A 24,850-nucleotide genomic window follows, 5' to 3' on the forward strand; every position below is an offset into this window, starting at 1 on the left:
TAGAGCTGGCCCAGCTTGTGCAGATTGACCCGTGGCTCATCTCCGCTGCAGTCCTTAAGTCAGCAATGGGTAAGACTTTAACAATGGTGGCAAAAAGACTCATGTCCCCGAGGGCTAATTAGTGATAAGACTCCCAGGAAACTAGGTCTTGTCATCAACCAATTTAAAAGGAAAATTCCCCTCCCGTCCCCTTGCCCATCTTGGTTAAATCCTGAGGATACGTTTAGTGAAGCTGCCCCAAGTTCACATGGAGCCAGCCTAGTTTAGCCACAATCAATGACAAGTCAAGCCCTACCTACTTCATCACAGTTTGCCAACAGCTTTGGCAAAAACTGTGGAAAAGGTAGATACATTTTTTATTTCATATTACAGGTAGGTGTTATACTCAGTTCAAGCCATAAGTAATAGGACACATATAGCCTAAAACAAACATCAATGATGCAAGATAACAGCACAACTGAGATGCCTCTCAGGGTCTGGAGAGACCCCACAGAACCACTGGCTTTGGAACGTCTGTGGACCAGTGGTACGTAAAAGAGGGGCAGGTTAGCAGAAACAAACCTGCCCAGAGATGACAGTAAAGAGTAATTCTAAACCACCATCATGATGTGATTCTGGAAACCAGGCAACTAAAAACTCAAAGTTGAAAACCAAAGAGGAAAAGAAAGAAACAGAAGAGAAAAATGCAAAGGAAAAAAGGTTCATATCCCAAAGAAAGATTTCCAAGGAACACTTCTAAAAACGATAAGACAGGTTTTAGATGGAAGTTAATTAACAACAGCGTCTCCCTGAGAACGCTGCACTTAGGACTGCGAGTCTGAGCCTGCGGGGCCTGTAGGCCGCATAAGCACCGCCAGCGCCCCAGAGACTGGAACCGAGAAAAGGAAACACTGCCAGGATCGGAAGGCCTGACAACCACAGCAGGGCAATGGGGGTAACGGAATGAGTTATCTTGATAAAAAAACAGAGGAAAGAAGCAAACTTGCCCTGTCGGCACAAACACAGGCTGCAGGCAGCAGCAGGTCAAAGTAAAATAACACCCCGAAAGCTAAACACACATCAGTCCAGACCAGGTTTCTCCCTAAGTAACAACAGACCAAGGCCCATCTTGCCAACACCTCAAATCACTGGACACAAATCTGAACCTCCAATTCAGTAAATTCAAACTAAAAAAGCAAGAGCAAGTTTAGAAACTGTGCAGGAAAGACCACACCGTGAGACTGTTTTCTTTAGAAAGGCTCTTGGCTGGTGTCTGGAAACATACATTTGGAGAGGGTTCCTGCTCGCGGTATCTAAACTGTGCAATATGGTTTACACTCACAACTGCTTTCCTTCTGAGAGTCTGAAATTCTGGTGCTTGCCAGGAGGAGGGTGCCTATGTGACCAGCCCCAATAAAAATCCTGGGCTCTGGGTCTCTAGTGAGCAACCCTAGTAGACAACATTTCACATGTGCTGTCACAACGTGCTGCTAGAGGAATTAAGTGTGTCCTGTTTGAGTTCACTGGGAGACGACTTGAGAAGCTGGCACCTGATTTCCTCTAGACTTTGTCCCACACGCCTTTTCCCTTTGCTGGTTCTGTTCTATATCCTTTTCCTGTAATAAGTTATAGCCACCACGGTGATGACTCTATGCTGGTCCTGTAAGTAAATCACCAAACCTGGAGAAGCGGGGGGAATTTGGTGAGGAACGCTGACACAGAAAACTAAGAAAATAAATCTCAAATTCCAGATGCAGCTGGTGATGAAACTGAACTGCTTTGAGGCAGGCAGCACTGGGGGGCAACAGCTGAAGGGAGGTGTGATGACCACTGGTCGGGCACCTCGTCTGCAAGGTGGGGCAAGCAGAGGTGCTGGCTTGGGGACCTTCCCTTTTTGTCTTGGTTCCTCTGTCTGACAGTCCGTCTGGAATAACACAAGTGGTTTTCACCTTGCTCCTCTTAACCTCTGACCTAGGTCATCCTTTCAATAGGCCAGACAGGATTCCTCAGGTTCCGCCTTTTGCCCAGGTCCCAATCCACTCTTCCGCACTTCACCTCCAGCATCACTCGGGCTTTTTTGCTCCTCAAGGGGTTGGGGAGGAAACTTCAAGTACATTTGGAACAAGACAGTGCCAAAGCCGAAGGGAATAGAGACAAAGAAAGACAGCAAGGGACTTCGCTAGTGGTTCAGTGGTTAGGACTCCATGCTTCCACTGCAGGGGACCCTGGTTTGATCCCTGGTCGGGGAACTAACATCCCAGAAGCTGCAACTGGCGACCAAAAAAAAAAAAAAGACAGCAAAGGCAGTGTCTTTCTGCTTTAAAACTTTATAATCCCACTGAGAAAACATGAAGGAAAAAAAAACACTCAACAATACAAAGCTCCATATGTGGGATGTCAAAGAAAATAAAAACCACATGGTGAAGAATTCTGTCAGGCAACAGATCTCAGAAAGCCGGGTAAGAAGAGTACACCTGGAATGCGCCATCTTCCCAAGGAACAAGGTATTAACCTTAAAGAGGTGGAGCAGAATAAGTGAAGGAGGTGGTATCATGCCGTCTCTCTAGAAGGCCTCCTTCAGAGTTATCATAATCGTGTTTGTGACAGTCACAGGGCATTTTTGGTTATGTGGCAGATAAGCCATAACGTTATCCTTATGATTACTTTTTTTAAGTTGCAAGTAGAACCAAACCTAGAGAGGAAGCAACCCTCAAAAATTCAAGTGAACCAAGAGAGACTTACAAAAACACTAAAATTCAACTGGGAAAAACCCTGGCCAAAAAGCATTTTCAGCCTAAATGCTGACTTTCCACTCCTATCCAAAGTCCTCTGATAAACACCGCCAGCTGCCCACCCACACTCCCCCTCCCCCGCCCCAGTCCCCCACCCCAGCCATAAGGAGACACTGGGCAATTCAGTCACTACCTTGCTCATCCTGGTGTCTAAATGAGCACACTAGAGATGATACAGTATGTAGACAGCAGCCAAAACCAGCTATTAAATCAAGGCTCTCTAGGCAATGTTCCAGAAGAGCAAAGTGCATGTGTCAAATGACCCATGTCAAAGTTACTGAGGGTGTAAAATTTTTGTTTACTTTCTCATCTCAACCAGAAGATACAGGATGTGCAAGGAGGGGCCGAACCTCAGAGAGAAAGAAGACAGACAGATCTTCCCAGTGTCACTGATCACATCCTCCTCTGCAAAACTTCCCTCAGCCCCACCGTGCCTCAATGGTCTGAAAGAGGCTGCTCTTGTAGAAACTTTGTTCAATTTTTTTCTCTACCTCAACTGACTGCAGAATTTTCTACAATTTTGGGCTCTCCAAAATGCCTAAACTGGTATTTCTGGTGTAGTAAGAAAGCAACAATTGTATAATCTAAATGGTTATCCCTTTAACAATTTCTACTTCAGCTTTTCTTACCTTGGCTAACTCATAAAGCTTCAAGAAAATACGAAGGAAATCTTATGGTAGAGTCATTCCACAAATATAGTTAGAGAAGGACATTCTGGTTTAAACCCAAAGTGGATATGGTTAGTGGGGAGTTCCCTGGTGGTCCAGTGGTTAGGACTTGACACTTTCACTACCGTAGCCTGGGTTCAATCCCTGGTCAGGACACTAAGATCCCGCAAGCTGTGCGGCACAGCCAAACAAACAAACAAACAAAACACCCAAAGTGGATTTGGTTCGGACTGAGTAGAGAAAATACGAGTGAAAAAAGAGAAATTTACATTCTTGAAATATTTTCCATCTCATGGTGGAGCTCTTGGTTGCATAGCAGTAAACTGCCGTTACAGCACAGCTTCAAATGATTTCAAAGAAAGCAGTTATTTTCATCCTACCCACTTGTAGAGAGTAACCCAACCTAATGCTAAAGTTCCTTGCAATCATTTCTTGCAGACATACCCAAGAGACACAACGTTGGCAGTATCTTGAGGGCAACTTCCTGTCCTATTCATCTTTGCAAACCCCAGTGCCTGGTCTGTGGTGGGCACTCAATGTATATTTGTTGAATAAGTAAATGATCAAACTACATCTAGCCCACTGCCTGGTATGTATTACATGCCTGATAACATTTCCACAGGATGAGTCTAATGTTCTTTGATTCTATTCATCTACTCCAAGTGGGGCTGATATTCCTCTCCTACTCTGTGTGTCTAAACGGGCTACCACTGGGATAGAGTCAGGATGCAGGCAGCCTGTCCCTTGCCCCCCTGCAATCCATGTCCAACCTGAAAGCTGCATGACTCTCATCCCAGGCTGGCTCAGTAAGCTGATGCAACCTTAGGCATGGCCAGCAGTCAGATCTTCATTCATGGCTTCAGCTACACGCGGGTTTGAAGGCAAAAACCAGAAAAAACAGAACAGGAAGTGCTGTGTTTTTCTTGGAAGCCAAGTAACTGCACTGGGGTATACAAACAATCTGGACAGTGGGGAAGCTGTCAAATAGTTTGGATGAAAAAAATGCAGATTATTAGGAAACGCTTTCCACCAAATGACCAGGGGTCACAGACGAGAACTTTGGCCTCTCAGAGGTGAGCACTTTTGCTCCCCCGCGCCAACACCCGCACTCCCCTGGGGTGGAGGGCAAGCACCATTTAGAGTCCCGTGCTGAGCACGGCTCTACGTGCGTTCCCTTTACTACTACTGCCTCCTCGTGGCTCAACCCCGTGTCGCGGCTGCTCCAGGCCCTGGGACAAGGTGAGGAACAAAACAAATCCCCTGCTCTCAGAGAGCTTTCACTGCTCATAAATTACCCCGTTTGGTCTGCACAACAGCCTTTGGGGGAGGCACTGTAACAGGAAGCAAAGTCTGGATGTGATGGGGCTTTGACGCTAGGGCCGCCTGTATCCAAGCTCACGTGCTGGCTGTTCCTGACCCCGAAAGGCATGGCTGGGTCTGAGGGGAACAGTCTGAGACAGCTCTGAGCTGGGCAAGGGCCAGACTCTGGAGCCCGTCTGCCAACTGTGAGACAGAAAAATTCCTTAACTCCCAGAGGCTGTCTCCTCACCCATAAAAATGGGCAGCAGAGCTGTTGAGAGGATTAAGAGTTAATATACACTAGGGACTGTGCCTAGCATATCACAACAGCTTAACGATTTTACTCTAGGCAGGCCCCTTCCTCCTTCTGCAAGGGTCCAAGGCCTAATGCTGGATCCAGGTACAGACTCCAAAGGTAAATTACTTTATTTTGCTTTTAAAATTACATCTTCTGATCTCACGACTTGTTCCCTTTTTGGTTTTCATTTTCAGGTTTCCTCTTCTGCGTCCTTCCATTTTTACAAACAGGCTAGGATCTCTCTTCATTTAAAAAGAATGTTTAGGGACTTCCCTGGTGGCACAGTGGTTAGGAATCCGCCTGCCCAATGCAGGGGACACGGGTTCGATCCCTGGTCCGTGAAGATCCCACATGCCGCGGAGCAACTAAGCCCATGTACCACAACTACTGAGCCTGCGCTCTAGAGCCCGCGAGCCACAACTACTGAAGCCCGCATGCCTAAAGCCCGAGCTCCACAAGAGAAACCACTGCAATGAGAAACCTGAGCACCACAACAAAGAGCAGCCCCCGCTCAATGCAACTACAGAAAACCCGTGAGCAGCAATGAAGACCCAACACAACCAAATTAATTAATTAAAAAAATAAGAATGTTTAAAAAGCAGGAGGGACACCCACAAGCTTCCTTAGCCACCTGAAGCTGGCCTTTGCTTCACCACAGAAGTCTTTCAATTACTGGGGGGGCACAGTGGTATGTGGAGTGCGAGTTCTAGAACTGGACTTCCTAGATTGAAACCCTGGCTTAGCCACTTACTGCATAACTTTGGACAAGTTATACAGCCTCTTTATCTATGATTTCCTGATCTGTGATAAGGAAAACAACAGTGCCCATTTCATAAGATTGTTGTGAAAATTAAAGAAGTTAAAGCGTTTAAAGCGTATAGACCAATGCCAAGCACAAAGAAGGTGCACAATGCTTGTTAGATGTCACTCTCGTCACTACACTTTGCACTCTCACTTTCCCCCTGAGCCATGCAATTCCTAAACCCTAGCGATGAGGCTTCCTCCACCAGTACTGTGGTATGAATGTACAGATAACTTATCAATGGTCTTCTAAGTGCTAAAGCCAATGCCTGTTCTTTGGCTCCATATTCTACTTTTCCACAGCCCTACACACTGCCAGCTAAACCATCCTTTTTGAAACTCTCCAATTTCTTACCTCTATTTTTTATCTGTTCCTTTTAGCCATATTAATTCTCTCCATCTTCTCAGCTTTTGAACAAAGGTATCCTTCAAGGTTCTGCTGTCAGTATTCTTTTTCTCTGTCTTTATAGCCTTTCTTTCTGGAATCTTAATCATTCGCATAATTCCAGCTATGTATGAAACCAGCATATTCTGTCCTAAGCTACAGTCAACACCTTGACCCTAAAAACCAATTCTCCTTGACCTTCATTAATACTACCACTATCCTGAGGGTCACAATTTGCTGGACAACACTTTTTTCTTAACCTCAACCCTTAATTACGTCCAAAGAAATTATATCCACTATTCAAGGCCCATTTCAAAAGCTACCCTCTCCATGAAGCCTTTTTCCAAATGAATGTCTTCTTTCCTCTGTTTTGAAACCTTAGACCTAGACTTTTACTGCTGTTATTATGCTGCTTCACACCAAAGTCAGCTGTGTCACGTGGATCTTTGTCTAATGATCTCTGCTCTTGGATCTGAATCCCTTGATAGCAGACACTGATCTGGTCCCTGTGTCCCCTAGCACTCATCACTTGCACACGGTGGTTGTCCGATAAATAACTGCTCAATACCAGGTGCCTAGAGCACAGTGACCTGAGCCCGTGCTCTCCTCCGGCCACACACTTCTCCCTTACGCTGCTTCATGGCTCCACGACCCTGCCCTTAGGTTCCCTCCACCAGAAAGCACCTCTGCCTCACTGTTGCCTGGGGGACTCCAACTCGTCCTTCATGATCCAAGAGAGGCCCTCTCTCCTTTAATGAAAGCTCTCCCAACCTCTAGCAGAGGTGGTCACTCCTTTGTGCCTCTACTGATTTACAGATACAGCAGGTCTTTCCTGCAGGACTCCAAATACAGAAAGAAAATAGAGTGCGGAGCTGGTGAGAGCCACCAGCTACCAATGGCCACTCAGTTATGTAACGGTAGCCAGAACCCCAGGATGTGAATACAACAGAGGAATCAAAAACAAATGGTCATAAAACAAATGGTCATAAACAATTTCATGTTGTAAAAATCTCACAAATTTCAGAATGAAGGTCATAAACCAATGAGTATGTAGGAGAAATTCCAGATGTGAAAGATAAATTAGACATGAAAAAGCTGACCAACACCAACTCCTGATGATGACTCAAAATAATACCTAGAGACCTTTTCAAAAGAGCTGCTGTATCATCCACTTCTTCAGAGTCTGAAGTAGCTGTTACCACAAATCCCAACATAGGGTGGTTCTGGCACACTCCTAACTGCAATCCAACCAAAATTTCCAGTAAATATAAATTTCATATACATATATGTGGTGTAATGTATACATATGCCTTTTTATAACATGTACTTTTTTAATGTTCCTTTTCCCTCACCCTAAGAAGATATATCTTATATGTAATGTTATATCTTAAGTGTCTAAAAGCCATATCTTAAGGTATTTAAACCACTAAAACTTTCATCTGTATCAGGTGACATCCCAGATATGATAAGCAGGCGATCTGTGCCTTTATGACAATTAACTGTTCATACTTGTGCTCCTTCCTCTGGACAGTGAGCAATTCAAGAGCAGCAGCCACATGTTACCTTCAACTGCCCCAGTGCCTGGCACAAAGGGACACAATATTCATGAAAAGAAGGCATGAATAATAGCTGTATTTTTTAAAAGCGTCAATTTGTAAATTATCTTAGGAATAAGTTCTCAAGAAATCATGACTGGTTTTGCTACTAGAAACTCTTTATAACAAATTTTACAAACCAAGTTATTTTAGAATTATGAAAAATCACACTCTTAGTTTGAAAAGGATAGGAAGAAAAAAAGAGTTAATAACTGGAGCCTTTAGTCAATTACCAAGTGAAAAAAATGCCACAAAAATGCCTGGTATTTTGTGAGCAGTCCAACCGTTTTCTGGCACTGGTGGAGATGCCAGGCAAAAGGGGAACTGGAGGGCAACCGCCGTGTAATATGACCACCTCTGTAATTTCAAAACTGGATTTATGCTTAATTTCCTCCAGCATGTCAATGTGTCCTGTACCATTTATCAAAGGGGCTGTGGGCACACACAGCCCCTTTGACGGACAGGATGTGTCCGTCCATCCTGTGAGGGACACGTGCGTGAGCCAGGTCAAGGATGACCACAGACATGTGACATAGGTTCATCTTCAGGTTTCTCTTCAATGTATGTTTCTTCTCTATCATAGAAGGGAGAAAGTGAGGCACCTTAATTTCTCAACTACTGCAAGGTCAGAGACTGGCAAAAGTATTTACTGTTCAGCTTTATTAGCTACAGATGATCAAGATCCTCAATTTTTAGAGCAGGAAGATCAGTGTGGTGGCTTTCACACTTTTTAGCCATGAAATCCTTCCTCCTAAGAATGTATACAGAAGAACAATACATAAAGCATGGGTCAAGGAAGAGGGCTTTGGGAACCACCAAGGAGATTCACTGAACTCCTAACCCTAAAGTCTGTCAGAGCATAGTGTAAAAACCTCTGATCTATTCACATCTGTTAGGATGGCTATTATTAAAAAAACAAAAACAAAAACAAAACCATAAAATAAGTGTTAGCAAGGATATGGAGAAATTGGAACCCTTCCACACTGCTGACGGGTAAAACAGTACAGCCACTGTAGAATATGGTATGGCAGTTCCTCAAAAAATTAAAAATAATTACCATATTATCCAGCAATTCCACTTCTGGGTACATACCCAAAAGAACTGAAGCAAGACTGTAACACAGTTACAACTGTAACACAGTTGCAGACCATGTTCATAGAAGCATTATTCACAATAACCAAAAGGTGGAAGCAGCCCAAGTGTCCATCAATGGATGAATGGAAAAACAAAAGGTAGTGTGGACATGCAATGGAATATGATGCCATTAAAAATATTCCAATGCAATATTATTCCCTAAAAAGGAAAGAAATTCTGACACATGCTACAACACAAATGAACCTTTAAGATTTTTAGGTGAAATAAGGCAGTCACAAAAGGACAAATACTGTAGGATTCCTCCTACAGGTAGTATCTAGAACACAGTCAAATTCAGAGACCGAAAAGTAAAGCAATGGCTGCCGGGGGCTGGGGGAAGGGGAGATGGGGAGTTATTACTTAACAGGCATGCACTTAAATGCCACTGAACTGTACATTTTTAAATGGTCAAAATGATGTCTTACTTTATGTATTTTTTACCACACACACACAAAACCTTTAATCCAACACAACACCTTCATTTTACTGAGAAAGAAACATTAACTAAAGCAAAAAAATTATTCACCTAAGATCACATACAGGCACTAAAGTGTTCTATCCAAAACATAATTCTGTAAAAGGCACTTCCGTCTACATTACTAACTCCATTAAACTTTTCAGTGGCTCCCATGACCACAGAATAAAAGTTCTTACACATGGCATGCAAGGCCCTCCAGGAAAGTGACCCACCTCCTCTCCAGACATGCTGTTCACCGTCGCCTGAGACTCTAACACCACCACAAGGCTCGTAGTTGCCCACACCTGCTACTACTGCCTCTCACCTCCAGGACTTTGTACTGCCCATGCCTCCTCCCCAACTTCCCCTTATTAACTAAGCCTGAGTATCACTTCCAGATACTAAGCATCCCCACCCCAAGATCCTCTTCGTCCCAGGCACAGCATCTGTGTTCCAGTAATACCCCTGCATACCCTTACCATCCACCCATCATGGTGTGTGATGATCACCCGTTTAAGTGCTGTCTCCCCGACTCCTGGATTCTGACTAAATGTCATTCTATCTTTGTCGGCTGAATAGACCCTGCATGGCTGGGGTGGGCCCTCAGGAAATGTTGACTGAATAAATACATCTGCTGGGAAAAGCCAAGATGAGATTAGGTCTCCTGAAGGTCCAAGGCTCTCTTCATAGGGTTGCCTAGGGCCTCCCCTCATAATGTGAAAATAACTATACTGGCGTTCCAGTTCAAGACAGTACAGTAGGAAGATCCTGAACTCACGTCCTCCCATAGACACGCTGAGTCTACAACTACATATGGAACAATTTCCTCTTTAAAAAAACCTAAAGAGGGGCTGAGTGATGACTACACGTCAGGCAAAAGAGAAGAAAACCACAAGGTAGGTAGGAGAGGCTGGGATACAATCTCATCATAAACCCCATGCAGGGAGGGACCTTGGAACCTGGAGCTTCTCCCTGAAGAGCAAGGGGCTTGCACCCACATCAGGCATCCCAACTTTTGGGTCATACACTTGAGATGACCCTCCAAAATTTCTGGCTTTGAAAACCAACAAGGTTCATGTCCCAAGACCCACAAGACTCTAGCAATCTGAGAAGCCACTCTTAAAAGGCTCACGTGCTCGGGTTCACACACCCCAGGGCCCAGCTCAGAGGCAGCTGATCACACCAGACTTAAAATAAAGGAAGCTGACCTGCTTATATTAAAGCGTCAGCCTGAAGGGCAGGCATCTAATTTCACACACACATCTAGAAGCCGGCTGTAACACTCTCCAGGTATGGAGACCGGTAGGCACCACCTCTGCGCTCTCCCTGTGCCATTCTCCAGAGCACCAGTGTCTCCTGGTGGGAAACTTCTGCACGTGTCTGGTGCCCCAATTTTTGCGGCCGCTGCTAAGCAGTGCCTCTTGATTGCCTGCCTCTGGAGGCTAGGTGAGTTTGCGTTCCTGGCCCCGTAGGACTGTAATAATTAGTGTCACCCAGAAAGGAGCTCATACCCATCTGGCACCCCACTTTTTGCTACTACTGCCAGGGGACACCTCTACATCGCCTGGCTCTGGTGGTCAGTGGGGTTTATGTTTGTGGTTCCCACAGGACTGTAACCAACAGAGAAAGTTCTTAAAGGGCTACCAGAAAAGAGCTTATACACTCATCCGGTGCCCTAATTTCTGTGGCTGCCACTCAGGGAACACTTCCAGATCACCTGGCTCTGGTGGCCAGAGGGGCTTAATGCCTAAGGTTCCAAGGACTGTATGTATCTAATTACTTCTAAAAGCTGATGCCTGAGGGCCTGGCTTCCAGGTGGCCTGAATCTAGATGTTGAGATTTTTCCCTTTGGGACATTAACAGGACTTGGCACATCCTCAACTACTAAGAGCTGTTAAAAACATAACAGCGTACTTGGATAAGCACAGAGGTTGGAGACAACCAGGAGCTGAGGCAGGGATGAACAACAGGGTTCACCTTCTACATGAGGTCACTCCTTCAGGGCTGGGAGACGTGATTGTTCCTTCTACCGTTTAGAGTCAAGCAAACTGAAGAAACAGAGGATTATGTTCCAAATGAAAGAACAAGATAAAACCACAGGAAAAAACCGTAACAAAGCAGAGACAAGTAATGTACCTGATAGAGTGCAAAGTAGTGGTCATAAAGATGTTCACCAAATTGAGCAGGAGAATAGATGAACACAGGGAGAACTTCAACAAAGACATGGAAAATAAAGAAAGTACCAAACAGAAGTCACAGAGCTAAAGAATACAATAACTGAACTGAAAAAAAAGCTATAGAGGTTAAACAGCAGAACAGATAGAGCAGAAGAATGAGTCAACTAGAAGACAAAGCATAAAACTCAACCAATCAGAGCAGCACAAAGAGAATGAAAAAAAGTGAAGATAGCTTAAGAGACTTATTGTACAACATCAAGTATACTAACATTCACGTTACTGTGTCCTAGAAGGAGAAGAGAGGGAGAAAGGAGAAAACTTATTCCAAGAAATAATGGCAGAAAAATTCCCTAACCTGGGGAAAAGAAACAGACATCCAGATCCAGTAAGGCCAAAGAGTTTCAAATAAGAAGAACCCAAGAGACCCACACCAAGACACATTATAATTAAAATGTCAAAAGTGAAAGACAAGGAGAGCTGCCCTGCAGATGCCGGACTTGCTGGCACCACGGGTGCGGCTGCCCTGCTGCACCTGTGACGCTGGGGCAGAGAGGAAGCGGCTACTTCTACGCTCAGTGCTCAGAAGAGTGGGCGCTTAGGATGCTTTGTAGCCAGACACCACCAAAAGCTGCGTGAGAAAGCACCTTGTTTCCACGTGCACTTGCAGTGGGAGCTGTGCACAGGCCCTTGAACACTTTGATATTCTTTTTCTTTATAAAATAAGGCTCGTCGCGAGAATTAAATGAGATATGTGTACAACCATATGGCAAGCTTTGGGCACAATGGGATTGACCAGGAGAGGGTCTCCTTATTGGAAATGATTGTTCTGTTGGTCTGTCTGGCGAGGACTTTTTAGGAATCCTTGGGCAAGTGTGACATGCATCCCTGGCTGAGGGCCGCTGAGCTGGTATCAAGGCCCTGTAGGGCCTCCAGGCCCTGTTCAGAGCAGGGTCCTAGGTGGGGGCAGGGGGGGCCCAGAGCCACCTGGTCCACAAGCACTCGTGCTCTGAGGACCCTGAGACGTGTCACTCTGGAAGGAAGGCCAGAGGTTCGCTCCTGGCATTTGTCCTGTTGATGAGGCAGAAGTGGGGCCCCTGTGTGGAGCCCCGCGATGGGCCAAATGTAACCCTATAAAATGATCATCCAAACCAGGGGCGTCCTGGTCTCCTTGCGGGTGGAGAGTGCATTTTGCTATTTCCCGAAATGTTTAAGTTGGAGGGCTGAACAAAAGCTGTAGGTCAGTGGCTCTCGACTAGGGGCAGTTTGTCCCCCTCCCAGGGCACATGGCAATGTGCAGGGCAGGAAAGGGGTAGCGGTGCTGCTGGCATCTAGTTGGTGGGGGCCAGGGCTGTAACTACATGTCCTGTGGTGCCCAGGACAGCTCCATAGTAAAGCTACAGGGTCCCAAATGCTGATAGGGCCAAGGCTGACAAAACCTGCTATAGAAAATATGGTTTGGGGGTGATTCACGGATTGGATTCCATTTCTCAGGTCCGTGGGCCCAGCTCGGTCCTGTGCAGCTGGTCAGTGGAATAGATCTGCAGGTGTGGCTCTTGTCACTCTAGGACTGGCTTCAGGACAGATCCTGCTGATGAGGCCAGGACACCATCCTCAGTTCTGCAGGACAGTGCACCGGAGTGGAGCCGGGGGGTGTGTGCCTGACTCACAGCACGGAGTCCACGCACACCCAGTCTGCCGGCAAGGGCAGTGGAGAGCCAGGGAAGTCATGGCCTTGGGAATGTCTTCTGATGAAAAAGAACCTGCAGGCTTATCAAATAACTTTTGTGTGGAACGTTGGTGTGTTGAAAAGCAGTTCTGTGTGCTTTCCCCCTTGGTGTGGATCAGCAGTGCTGAGGCAGCAGGCGTGATACAGAAGTGTGAGCAGAGACGGTCTGGAATCCCCAAACTCCAGGGAAACTAAAGGTGACAGCAAGCCAGTGAAGAGGACAGGAGTTGGGGCCAGTGGTGGTGGTGGCAGCCCAGCAGGCACCCCTCGTCTCAGGGCCCTAATCCTGGCTCCAGCCGGGTGGTCAGGGGAACTGCAAGGTCTTCTGGGCGAGCAGAGCCCACAGTCCTGAGCTGTTCTTCGCTGTGTTTGGGTCATCTCCCCACAACCAAGGGGGAGAAATCTAGATGAGGTTTAAGAATTAATGCTTTAAGAATGTGGATCTCATAGTTAAAACCTTGGAACACGTGTTTTCAGCACAAGGTGCTAAAGTGAACGAAGGATTTAACACCTTTTCAAGGAGGGTGTCTCCATCCATAGTGGGCAGAACTAGAGAATAAATGGGTGTTGAATAAAAAAAAAAAAAAGACAAGGAGAAAATATTAAAAGCATCAAGAGAAAAACAACTTGCTACACACAAGGGAACCCCCAGTAAGACCAACAGCAGAATCTCTGTATGTTAGAAGGGAGTGGCACAATACATTCAGAGTCCTGAAAGAAAAAAACTTCCAACCAAGAATACTCTACCTGGCAAAGTTATTGCTCAGAGTGAAAGAGTTCATCACTACTAAACCAGCCTTACAAGAAATGTTAAAGGGACTTTAAGCTGAAAAGAAAGGGCACTAATTAGTAACAAGAACACATATGAAAGAATAAATCTCACTGGAAAGGTAAATATATAGTAAAGGTAGATTAATCATTTATAAAGCTAGCATGAATATTAAAAGACAAAAGTCGTAAAAGTAACTATGATTATAATAATTAGTTAAGGGATATACAAGATAAAAAGGTGTAAAATGTGACATCAAAAACATTAAATGGCAGGAGGGTATTAATGTTGAGCTTTAGAATGGGATCAAATTTAAGTCGTTATTAAATTAAAATAGACTGTACAAGTTGCTGTATGTAAGCCTCATGGTAACCACAAAGAAAATTAAAAGTCAATGCAGGGAACTGAAGATATCTGAAATATGAATATAAGAATTCATAATCAGAATCTATAAACATTTCCTAAAAATCCATTAGGAAAAAAAAGGACAACATGAGAGCTAAACAGGAATGAAATTTAATAGCATATTACACAAGAATATATCTATATGGCCAATAAACATGTGAAAAGAGGTTCACCTCACTAGTATCGTAAGCAGGGAATTCTAATAAAAATACAATGAAATGTCACTACACCCACCAGAATGACTAAACTTGAAAGGAACAATATAATCCTATAGAGCAAAGAGAATCTTCATACCCTGAAGGCAAAACTGTAAACTGGTATAACCACTTTGGAAAAATGTTTGGCATTATCTACTGAAGTCAAATATATTCATATCTTGTAATCCAGCAAGACTGTAATTGAAACTGAAATTGTGATTTCACCCAAGAGATATGTCCACACATGTATGTCAAAAGACAGGACCATGACTCTTCACAGCAACAGTGCTGTGCCGGTTAATTCCAGCAGGTCTAGAATTAGCCTGAGTTGTTTTGCTGAAGTTCCTGCACCACAATGACCCCTGGTCAAGGCATGAAACCTACTGATTTATAGTGTTGCTTTGTAAACTGAAGTCTAAAGTTTTGGGGTGGTTTGTACCAGCTTATCAGCATTGTTTGTTGATAAGAGTGATATTGATGATTCACACCTGATTTGATTTTAATTAATTATTGAATTTTTTCTTACTTAGAAAAGAATTTCATGTGTCTTGTTTGCAAGGAAATCAATCACACTCATTCTTCTCAAATTATTCAGTGATAAATTATCCCTAGCTTTCTGAGGAGATGGTAGTGGAAGAGTGGATCACAAAAATAAAGAGGTCTTTTTCCCTCCTCCCATAGACATGTTATTTTTTCAATAAATAAGGAGGACTCTCCCTGGCACTTTAATCTGAGTGCCAATAATCTGAATCAACCCACTGAGAACTCCTGTTTTATGTGATAGTGACCTACACTGTAAGACCTTGAGGACAAGCAGTCTGCAATGGAAAAAATTTTATTTGAAGGCTATGTCCTCAGCTCTATGACTTCTCTAGCCTTGGTGGAAAGCAGGCTTAGCCAGAGAGAAATATTTTTGGACAAGGGTGCTCAGAGCTGTAAAAATAGGTCCAGTGAACAGCACACTTGTCAAAGCCCCTGAGTACTCCAGCCACAGGGCCAAGGAAGCATGCCAAGCAGAAGCTTGCTGGATTTTTCTATTTTTGCAAACATACCACCAGATTTGAAGCCCCTTCTCTGAAGTGTAATTTGAGTGGAGAATTTGTGAGAATTACATCAACTGGTCCAGTGAGATGTTCCATGTGCCCCTACACTACAGGAGGGCTGCATTTCATCAACATTACATTCTCTCTGAAAAACGGCAAAGTTGTATGTACCATCTGCCAAACGCAAATTCTGACTTCTCGATCCTCAGAGTAAGTGTTTGGCCCAGAATAAGTACACGGAGTCGCTGCTCCCCATGAGGCTGCTGCGCCCCGGAGGCTGCTGTGCCTTTGCATCTAGGCCTGCCCTTGGTTCTCATGATTTGATCCAGGGAGGAAAAAAGTCATAAATCAGTTGCATCTCTCAGAGCTGACAAGTCGGGGTTTATGACTGTCTCTGTGCAATGCCGTGAACTCTGCCATCAACACAAGCTATCTTCACAAACTTCAACAATCAGAAAAAGGCATTCCATTGAGGCTTTCGACCACCACCACAGATAGGTGGTTTGTACTTAAAACAGTTAAGTTCATTGGCTGGCCTCTTTTTTTAACTGAGATTTTTATATTTTAAATAGCATTTCTAAAAAGCCAAGGAAATGTGCCTCAATTTTTAAGTGAGCCTGTTAAATACACAATTTTTTTTTAAATTCAGTAAGCATCTGGGTTTGGTAATGTAGAGAAAATAAATTCTCTCCCTGGACCCTCCACTCCCATCTCCCACAAATTCTGGAAAGGAGATGGGATAACTGGACATGTCAGTGGCATCAACCAACTCTCAGTTATACTTAAGAATCTCTGAAAGATGTTGCCAGGATGCACACTTTCTGAGTAGAGGAGAGAGCTGCAATTCCAAACTGCTCTCTCGGAAGATTAATATGGCAATGGTTATTAGGATGAGTGTTTCTTTCCTATTAGATTCTGCTGAAATGAACCAATTAAGATGTTTCCTCAACAATTCAGGTATCAACGCCTGGTCTAGGAATTACAAAGTAAAGAACAGGGGAAACAGTTTTCCTCGGAGGAAAGCCTCAGAGCCTTCTGCTGTATGGTGGACACTCTGACAGAAACCCTGTCTTTGGAGTGCATGAAGTGGCTAGAAGATCAACAATGGCAATCACAGAGGGAGGAAACTCTTTGGGAAAGCTGGAGAGAACAAAGAAGTCTTGCCAGGTGAATTTGAGTCTATTATGGGCAGAAAGATAGTACCAGAGCATGGAGATGACTAGCAGGTGACTCTAACTTTGAATCTAGAGCTGAAGAGAGGTCAAGCTGATAACTGCTGATTCCAGATACCCACAAAAAATCCCCTTGCCCATGGAAGCCATACTTCTCCCCACAAGACAGCAGAGGCTAAAGGTGCAGGTAGAACTGTGGTCACTGCAGCCACAGGGATCTCCAGCAAGCAGAAGAGTAGTTGAGAGACCCGAGTTCCAGGCCCTGCTCTGCCTCTGACCCTTGACCCCAAGTGCCATCTCTGCAGGGATGAATATCATAATGGTCACATGAAATGACAGAGACATTAAAGTGCTTGGAACAGAAAAAAATGTCACATCTGTAGAGTGTTTTTTAAGTGTCAGGCTCTGTTGCAAATGCTTTATGACTATGAACTTACTGTAATACCCAAATACAAGTGAACAAAGCACTAAGATTATCTCTCTCAACAGCCCACACAATTAGTCTTAAAATCTTTAGAACTGTTTGAACTCTCCATAGCTCCCTATCATATCTTCAAAGACAGTTAAGAGAATCTAAAATAAGAGAAGTCATCACCAGATTACAGCTGACGGAGCTACATAAAGGCAGCTAACATTTACTGAACAGTTACCATTGAAAACACTAGTACAGTCTAAGCACTTAGCTCATAGAACTCTCAGAACACTAAGTATTATTTCGTAGATAAGGGAAGAAGCAGAGAGGGGTTAAGAGACTCGCCCAAGATTCCACAGCCAGGAGAGGAAGGGCTGGGATCCAAACTCCAGCAGGCACCTTACAGCCTGCTCACTTTCAGGCATTAGACCACCACTGAGCGGAAACTATCACATAGTCAGCATAACCTAGAGGGAGATAGAGAACAGAAAGCAGCAGCATTATCTTCCTGTGGTCCCAGGAGAGCTAGGCAGTGAGGTATGTGCCTAAGGCAGATATGGGGAGAAGAGAGAAGGAGGAGGAAAGGAAATGAGAAACTCAAGAAAGGGGCAGATAACAATGAGGCGGATCTAGGAAACGGCAGAGAAAACCCAAAACCTGACTGAGGTACCGTTTCTGCTCTACAATATCCAAACATATTCTACGGCATTCATTTTTCTGCCCGTCAGCCCTACCTCTTCTACAGCATCTACAGCCACACCCCAAGTCCAAAGACTAACATGCTGACAGAAGCTGATTTTACTGTCCTAGTACATCATGGATATCAGAGAACAGCCCAATAAAGAAATGAGCAACAACACAGTAAATGAGGGAAGAACTTCACAACAAACACACACCCCGTACCCTTGAGGACAAAGTTAACACCTGGGAATAAAACTATTCCCTCCATGGGACTTCCCTGGTGGCGCAGTGGTTAAGAATCCACCTGCCAATGCAGGGGACACGGGTTCAAGCCCTGGTCCGTGAAGGTCCCACATGCCGTGGAGCAGCTAAGCCCGTGCACCATAACTACTGAGCCTGTGCTCTAGAGCCCGCGTGCCACACTACTGAAGCCCACATGCCTAGAGCCTGTGCTCGTCAACAAGAGAAGCCCCTGCTTCCTGCAACTAGAGAAAGCCTGCGCATAGCAATGAAGACCCAACACAGCCAAAAATAAAAGAAACAAAACAAAACACAACTATTCCCTCCATAAAGAACTCTGAGTCAAAATGAGAGCTTACAGCCACGTGACTGTGCCAACCTCCTGTGCTCCTAAAACTTCTCCTAGGCCACTGCACTGTTTTCAAACAAACTTCAACAGAGGCATACTCACTGTAGCGACAGAAAAGAATAAAGCTAAACAACACAAAGCAACTCTGATCATTCTTCTACTCAGCATCAGAAAGTTCAGAGTTGGGGGCAGGAAAAAGGAGATGGGCAAACAAATGCAGAGGCTGGGGAGAAGACTTCCTATCCACTTGAGTCCTCACCAAGCATCGCAGAGTACTACAAATGTCAGGGAAACGTGTACTTGTAGTTTAGAATACCCCTCCCCTTGTTTTAATAGCCTAAGGAGCTCTCCCCAGAAAAAAGGTGCACTTTTTGCTCTTTAAGAAGAACAAATAAAAAAGCTTTCGGTGTGAACTCAGCTCCAACCTCCTTCTAGATGCAAACTCTCATTTCCTCAAAGAAGTATAGTGCACTAAAAGGAAGGCTGTTACCAGAGAGCCAAGAAATCCAGCCCCTAAAATGCCATTCCCAGAAAGCCCACTGGCTTCTCACTAGTAAATTAACAAAAGCTATAAGCTCTCTGGGCTCCTCATATGAAAAAAAGGCAATGCAAGAAGCAAAGCTCTGACTCATTCTATAAATTGAAGAGATGCACAGCTAATAACTTCTTCCTTTTTTCCCTTCTTTACAAAGCAAAAACCAACCTGTCCCCCACTCAAGGGTCAATTACTGCTGGAAGCTTCTTTGCTGGCCTAAGTATCCAGCTGAAGATAAACTGGCAATCAGACCCAAGTCAGAATAATGGGCAAACACACACAACAAGTTAACCTTACTTAAATATTAACCACAGTTTTTGTTTTTTGTTTTTTTAATTTAAAACAAGCAAAAGTAATGACAGGCAAAGTAGATACTCTTAGAGAATACAAATATACAAATGGCCTGTGCTCTGATCAACTACGTATAATTAAACACAAACCTCACTCGTCTTAAATTGCTTAATTGCTTGAGAAATGTGTCAGGCTCCCACAAAATCTACTCAGTTTTTTTTTATCCTACTCAGCATGAACTGGAACATATGGCAAAAATGATACATTTTTTTAAAATATTAAAAATGTAAACAGAACTACACCTTGATTAAAATTAAAACTACTTCATGGGACTTCCCTGGTGGTGCAGTGGTTACGAATCTGCCTTCCAATGCAGGGGACGCGGGTTTGATCCCTGGTCAGGGAACTAGATCCCACATGCATGCCACAACTAAGGAGCCCGTGAGCTGCAACTAAGGAACCTGCTGGCTGCAACTAAGGAGCACATGTACCACAACTAAGGAGCCCGTGAGCCACAACTAAGGAGTCAGCCTGCAGCAACTAAGACCTGGTGCCACCCCCAATTTTTTTTTTTTAATTAAAAAAAACCCTACTTCAGAAAGAGTTCTGGAGAGTGAAGCTAAGTGTGAATTAGTAGCATAAACTTAGATGTTACTTTGTGCTTGTGTTTTTAAGGCTTTACTGAGGAGGATAAAAAGTGCCTTCCCTCTTTTCAGAGGTCCCTGAACAAACTGCAGTCAACAACTGGCATTTGCCTTCAAGATTAAGCAAGATGGAACAGAATCACAACCAGTGCTCTCCATCTTAACATCACAGGCCGACCATAGCAGCAAGGATCAGAGATGGGCGTGGCATGAGGGGACAATGACAAAAGGACAAGGATAAAACCATGATGGTAATAACCCTGAAGGCAGCTAACATTCTGTGAGCCCTTACTAGATGCCACTGTGCTGAGTGCTTGACGTGTGCTACTTCATTCAATCCTCTCCATACTCCCAGGAGGCTAGTCCTACCTCAGAGATTAGTAAAGCAAGGCACAGAAGTAACTTTTCCATGTTAGCACAGAGCCAGCATAGACCATCCCAATTCCCCACAGTGAACTGGATCCAATCTACAGTCAAACCACACCAACTAATAGCTGTGGCACTAAATAAGCAAAACAGATTTACCCTGTGACAAAAGCTGTAGGTCAAGGAGCATGAAGAATGAGGCAGTACTGCCTCGAACAGCATGCTGCAGGATAGAGTGCAAAAATGGATCAGCTAAACAGCCGAAACCAACCAACTGGCTGAAAGTGGCACACAGAGATATAATGCAGGAAAGTGCGGTTCCCCTCCACAGGATTAAAGCTGTCACCTACAGCGGCTGAGGCTCTTTTAAACCTTGTTATGTAAGGACAGAACTACCGTTCCCTAGGATTGTCCACTATTTAAATCTTTGGTCCTTATCAACTTCTTGAATGACAATTCCATTATATTTCCAATGTGTGGGGTAAATAGCTTTCTTTTTTACCCCTTAGGTTTCAAAAGGCACGCCACCCTGGTCCAACTACTCAAGGATTTGATCCACAAGTCTGAATGCCCATCATTGTCAATCTCCTCCCTCCTTTCTCAGATGAAAGCTCCAACACCATACCCATAATTTTAGGTGTTACGTGTGTGCCTTTTTGTGCAACATAACACTTTTTGGGCCAGTAGTGGATACAGTACTCCAAGAACTGAGCAACCTGAATTTGTACAAAAGTTGAAGTGATGCTTTCTACTTAGTTTCTAATCCTCTTCCACTGATGTCTTCAAAGGACCATCAACAATAGTTTCTGGACCCATTTCCTATATTGTTATTGGGGGCTTAAGGCCCTAATACCTTGTCACTAAGATGTTGTTTAGATGTTTTTAAACAAATACATTATTTTATACCTGCCCTGTGAGGTATTTTATACCTGCCCTGTATACCTGTGAGATATACAACAAATCTCACTCTCACAGCATAGGGAGATTTGGGTGGAGCAGGGAGATACAAATGCACTCAACCTAAACTTTCTTTTAAGTATCACGTAGTATAATAAACTTTCATGTTAAAAGGACATACTTCTCCCATCTCACGTATAATAAAGATTAATGGGACACCATAACCCAGCAGCCAGGGCATGTACACAATAAAAAGGGCAATATATGTCCAAAAACATGATCTGAGAAGAAACGGGAGTCAGAAGGATAAAACATTAATGAAATACAGATTTTAGAAGAAAACACAATCAAATTAATATGTTGCAAAAAACCTGCAGTCTGGGAAGTTTTAAGATATATAATAATAAGAAAAGATTTTTCTACAAAGCAAGCATAGAAGCACAGACTTGGCTGGAAACAGACACTACAAAAATTAAACTCCTTCATGATAGCCACTGAACTTGAGTTCTCCCCTAAGAAAAATTAGATAAATGCCTCTCCCGTCCAACAGTACAAGTAACAAAGGGCCGACATGCTAAGCATATAATCAGCTAGGCTATGAAAATCACGGTTCCCCAATACGAGTTGGAATATAAACGCTAAAACCCAATCAGTAAAAACACAAAGATCACAGTACCTAGGTAACAGCTGCACAACTGACCCTGAATGACAGCTTAGTTGGAACCGCGCGGAGTCCTGAAGATGCACACTGAGATTAGCGACTCCTTCAGAGCCCTCAACCGCTCTGCCTCCCCCTCCCACTCTACCCAGCGCCAGAGGGCACTAGGTCAAAGACTTCTTGCGCAGCACTTGGTGGAGTCCCAGCGCCTCACAAGCGCCGATTAGGTAACGTTACCAAATGCTGCAAAAGTGCTGACTATTATTCTTCTTTGTAACTCAGCAAGCACACACTGGGAGAGGAGAAAAGACCATTTAGAGAGCAGAAAACTGCTCTGACAACGGCTGCAGAATTATAAAAAAACTAATAAAATTAAAACTGATCGCAGTGCGGGTCTCTGGAAGCCAACCGCCGTAAACTGAGGCTCGGCCCAAGAACACTAGATCTTTGGGGGACTGCAGACTAACAGGCCCAGACATTTCAACTGCACGGGGGAGGGTCGGGGTGGGAATTCCGCGGGGCTCGCGTGAACGCTGGCCTCCGGGCCTGACAACTCCCGCCGGGTCGCGGCCCGCCAGCGCTTTCCTGTCAGGGTGGGGCAGCAAAGCGAGTAGGGAGCGCTGCCCGAGGACTGCCCACCTGGGCGATGCCGGCGCCCATCAGCCCGCCGCCGATGACCGTCACATGCTTGACGAGGATTTTCTTCGCTGAGGCCGAGGCGGTGGACGAGGAGGACATGGAACGCACGAACTGCCTGGTTACGAAAGCCATGGTGCAGACGGCGAAAGCGGCGACAGCGACAAGACCTGGCGGAGAACACCCCCTCACGCAACACCTAAGAGCGAGCAGACCTCTGGAGGCGGAAGCCCAAGAGCCCCGCGGCCCGCGCGCCCTGGGCGACGCCGTGACGCATTCGACGGAGGGGGCGGAGCCTCGAGGCCCGCTTCCCCCATTGGCGGAGGCCGCAGGGACGGCGTTCGAACGTCCGAGCGCGGCGTCCAAGCTCACGTGGACTGGGGCGGGCCGCCGCCCTCCTCTGCAGAGCAGGTCTACCCGGGCTGTCGACGCAGCTGGTCGTGTGCCGTTGAGTGGTTAGCGTTCTGGTACCGGACCCAGTGCAAGCCTTTCCTCGCAAAAGCCACGGGCCCCTTGTAAGGGGAAGTCCGTGGTGTTGCCTTGTTAACTTCTCCCTTTTGATCCTTGTGCATAACTCGGCGCCGAATAAATACGTGTTATTTGGCTGTAGTGATGAGGAAGCTCAAAATGAGCACCTTCCGTACGTGTCACCATAAACCAAGTCTAGGGATTATTTTAACCCGCTGCATATTGTTCCTGCTAAAAACGGAAGGAAACAAACTGCTCACACCCAAAGCAAATGTCTAGTGACCCGTGAGTTCTAATGCAAAAATCAGGCCCACTAAGGGAAAGAGAAATTTAACCTTTAATTGCCCATTTCGACTCTACATGTTTATTAATGCAGGGAACATGTGGACAGTTTAAAGTCAAAGAGGAACCTTTGTGGAGTAACCGGTAATAATAGAAAGGCCAATCTTCTCCCTCGTGTAAATAATTTCTAGTTACTGTACCTTAGTAATATAGAATTTTTATTAATTTATTTATTTTTAAATATGTAATAAGGACCCACAGACTCACCATCCAAAGTCTGCCTCCTCCTATTGCAGGTAACTTACATAGTGAATCCTGTGTTCACCGTTGCTTTGCTTACCTCTCATTTTTATTTCTAATTCTGTAAAAGTGTGGGAGAAGTGCTGGTGTTGAGCACTCCTTAAGGCTTGGGACGTTTCTAAGGAGATCGTTACTGGCTGAAGACACTGTCACATCCAAATAATTAAAGTCCATTAAGTGCTAGAATGTACCAAATGCAAAAACCAATAGGACTAGAATTGGAATAGGAAGATTACACGGAGAACCTAGTAACTTGAACAAATGAGTCAATTTATGAAGAAAAGAGGCTTCTAGGCACAGGAAGCAGCACATGCAAAGGTAGAAACGTAAAAAAAATATTGCCACAGGAAAAGGGTGAGGAATTAGGTATTGTTAGAGGTGAAGCTAGGACAGTAGATTAGGAAGATGCACAGATGATTCTTTCGGTGGATTTTAACTTTTCATTCTCATTTACAAGTTGTGTTTAATGCAAGGCCAAACATTCTGATTATAGTGTCGTCACAATATGTATTTTTTTAATGTGTATAATGTAAAACATAATGCCTGAGTATTTGCTATGTTTTCAGATCTCTGATTTGTTTTCCTCAGAACAGAAAGAATAACCACTGCAGTATCTTTTAGCAGTTCTCAGATCTGAGGCCATCTGTATTATGTAAAGGTGTGATGTGAAGAAAGGAGCAATGAAGTGAGAGTCAGGAGTCCTGTCTGTCACTGGTTTGCAGTATAATGGTCTGCAGACAACCTCCCTGGGCTCCAGCGTCCTTGTCTTTCAAAAGAAAGGGCTGGGAAGGGTAAGCTGGGACGAAGTGATAGAGTGGCATGGACATATATACATTACCAAATGTAAAATAGATAGCTAGTGGCAAGCAGCCGCATAGCACAGGGAGATCACCTCGGTGCTTTGTGTCCACCTAGAGGGGTGGGATAGGGAGGATGCCAAGAGGGAGGAGATGTGGGGATACATGTACATGCATAGCTGATTCACTTTGTTATACAGCAGAAACTAACACACCATTGTAAAGCAATTATACTCCAATAAAGATGTTAAAAAAAAAAAAAAGAAAAGGGCTGGACAGGTATCTTTCCAGCTGTTTCATACTGAGAGTCTAACCCTCATTTACACTCTTCTGAACCAGGAAGGCCACCCCGGCCTCTATTCCTGCCCAGTCCTGATCAGATGACAGTTACAATAGA

At 44.6% G+C, this 24,850-nt stretch overlaps 1 protein-coding gene across 2 annotated transcripts in view; it reads right to left on the reverse strand.

Annotated features, from left to right (window-relative positions):
- HADH (hydroxyacyl-CoA dehydrogenase) overlaps nt 1-22,861 on the reverse strand; it is a 47,697-nt gene extending 24,836 nt beyond the window's left edge. For both annotated transcript variants that reach the window (XM_079920324.1, XM_079920323.1), the window contains exon 1: nt 22,610-22,861. In XM_079920324.1, coding sequence (XP_079776450.1) covers nt 22,610-22,741 — 132 coding nt within the window. In that variant the 5' untranslated portion in view covers nt 22,742-22,861. The remainder of the gene's footprint in view (nt 1-22,609) is intronic.
- Between the last annotated feature and the right edge of the window lie 1,989 nt (nt 22,862-24,850).

The sequence above is a fragment of the Stenella coeruleoalba genome, assembly GCF_951394435.1.
Source record: "Stenella coeruleoalba genome assembly, chromosome: 4".
Lineage (NCBI taxonomy): Eukaryota > Metazoa > Chordata > Mammalia > Artiodactyla > Delphinidae > Stenella > Stenella coeruleoalba.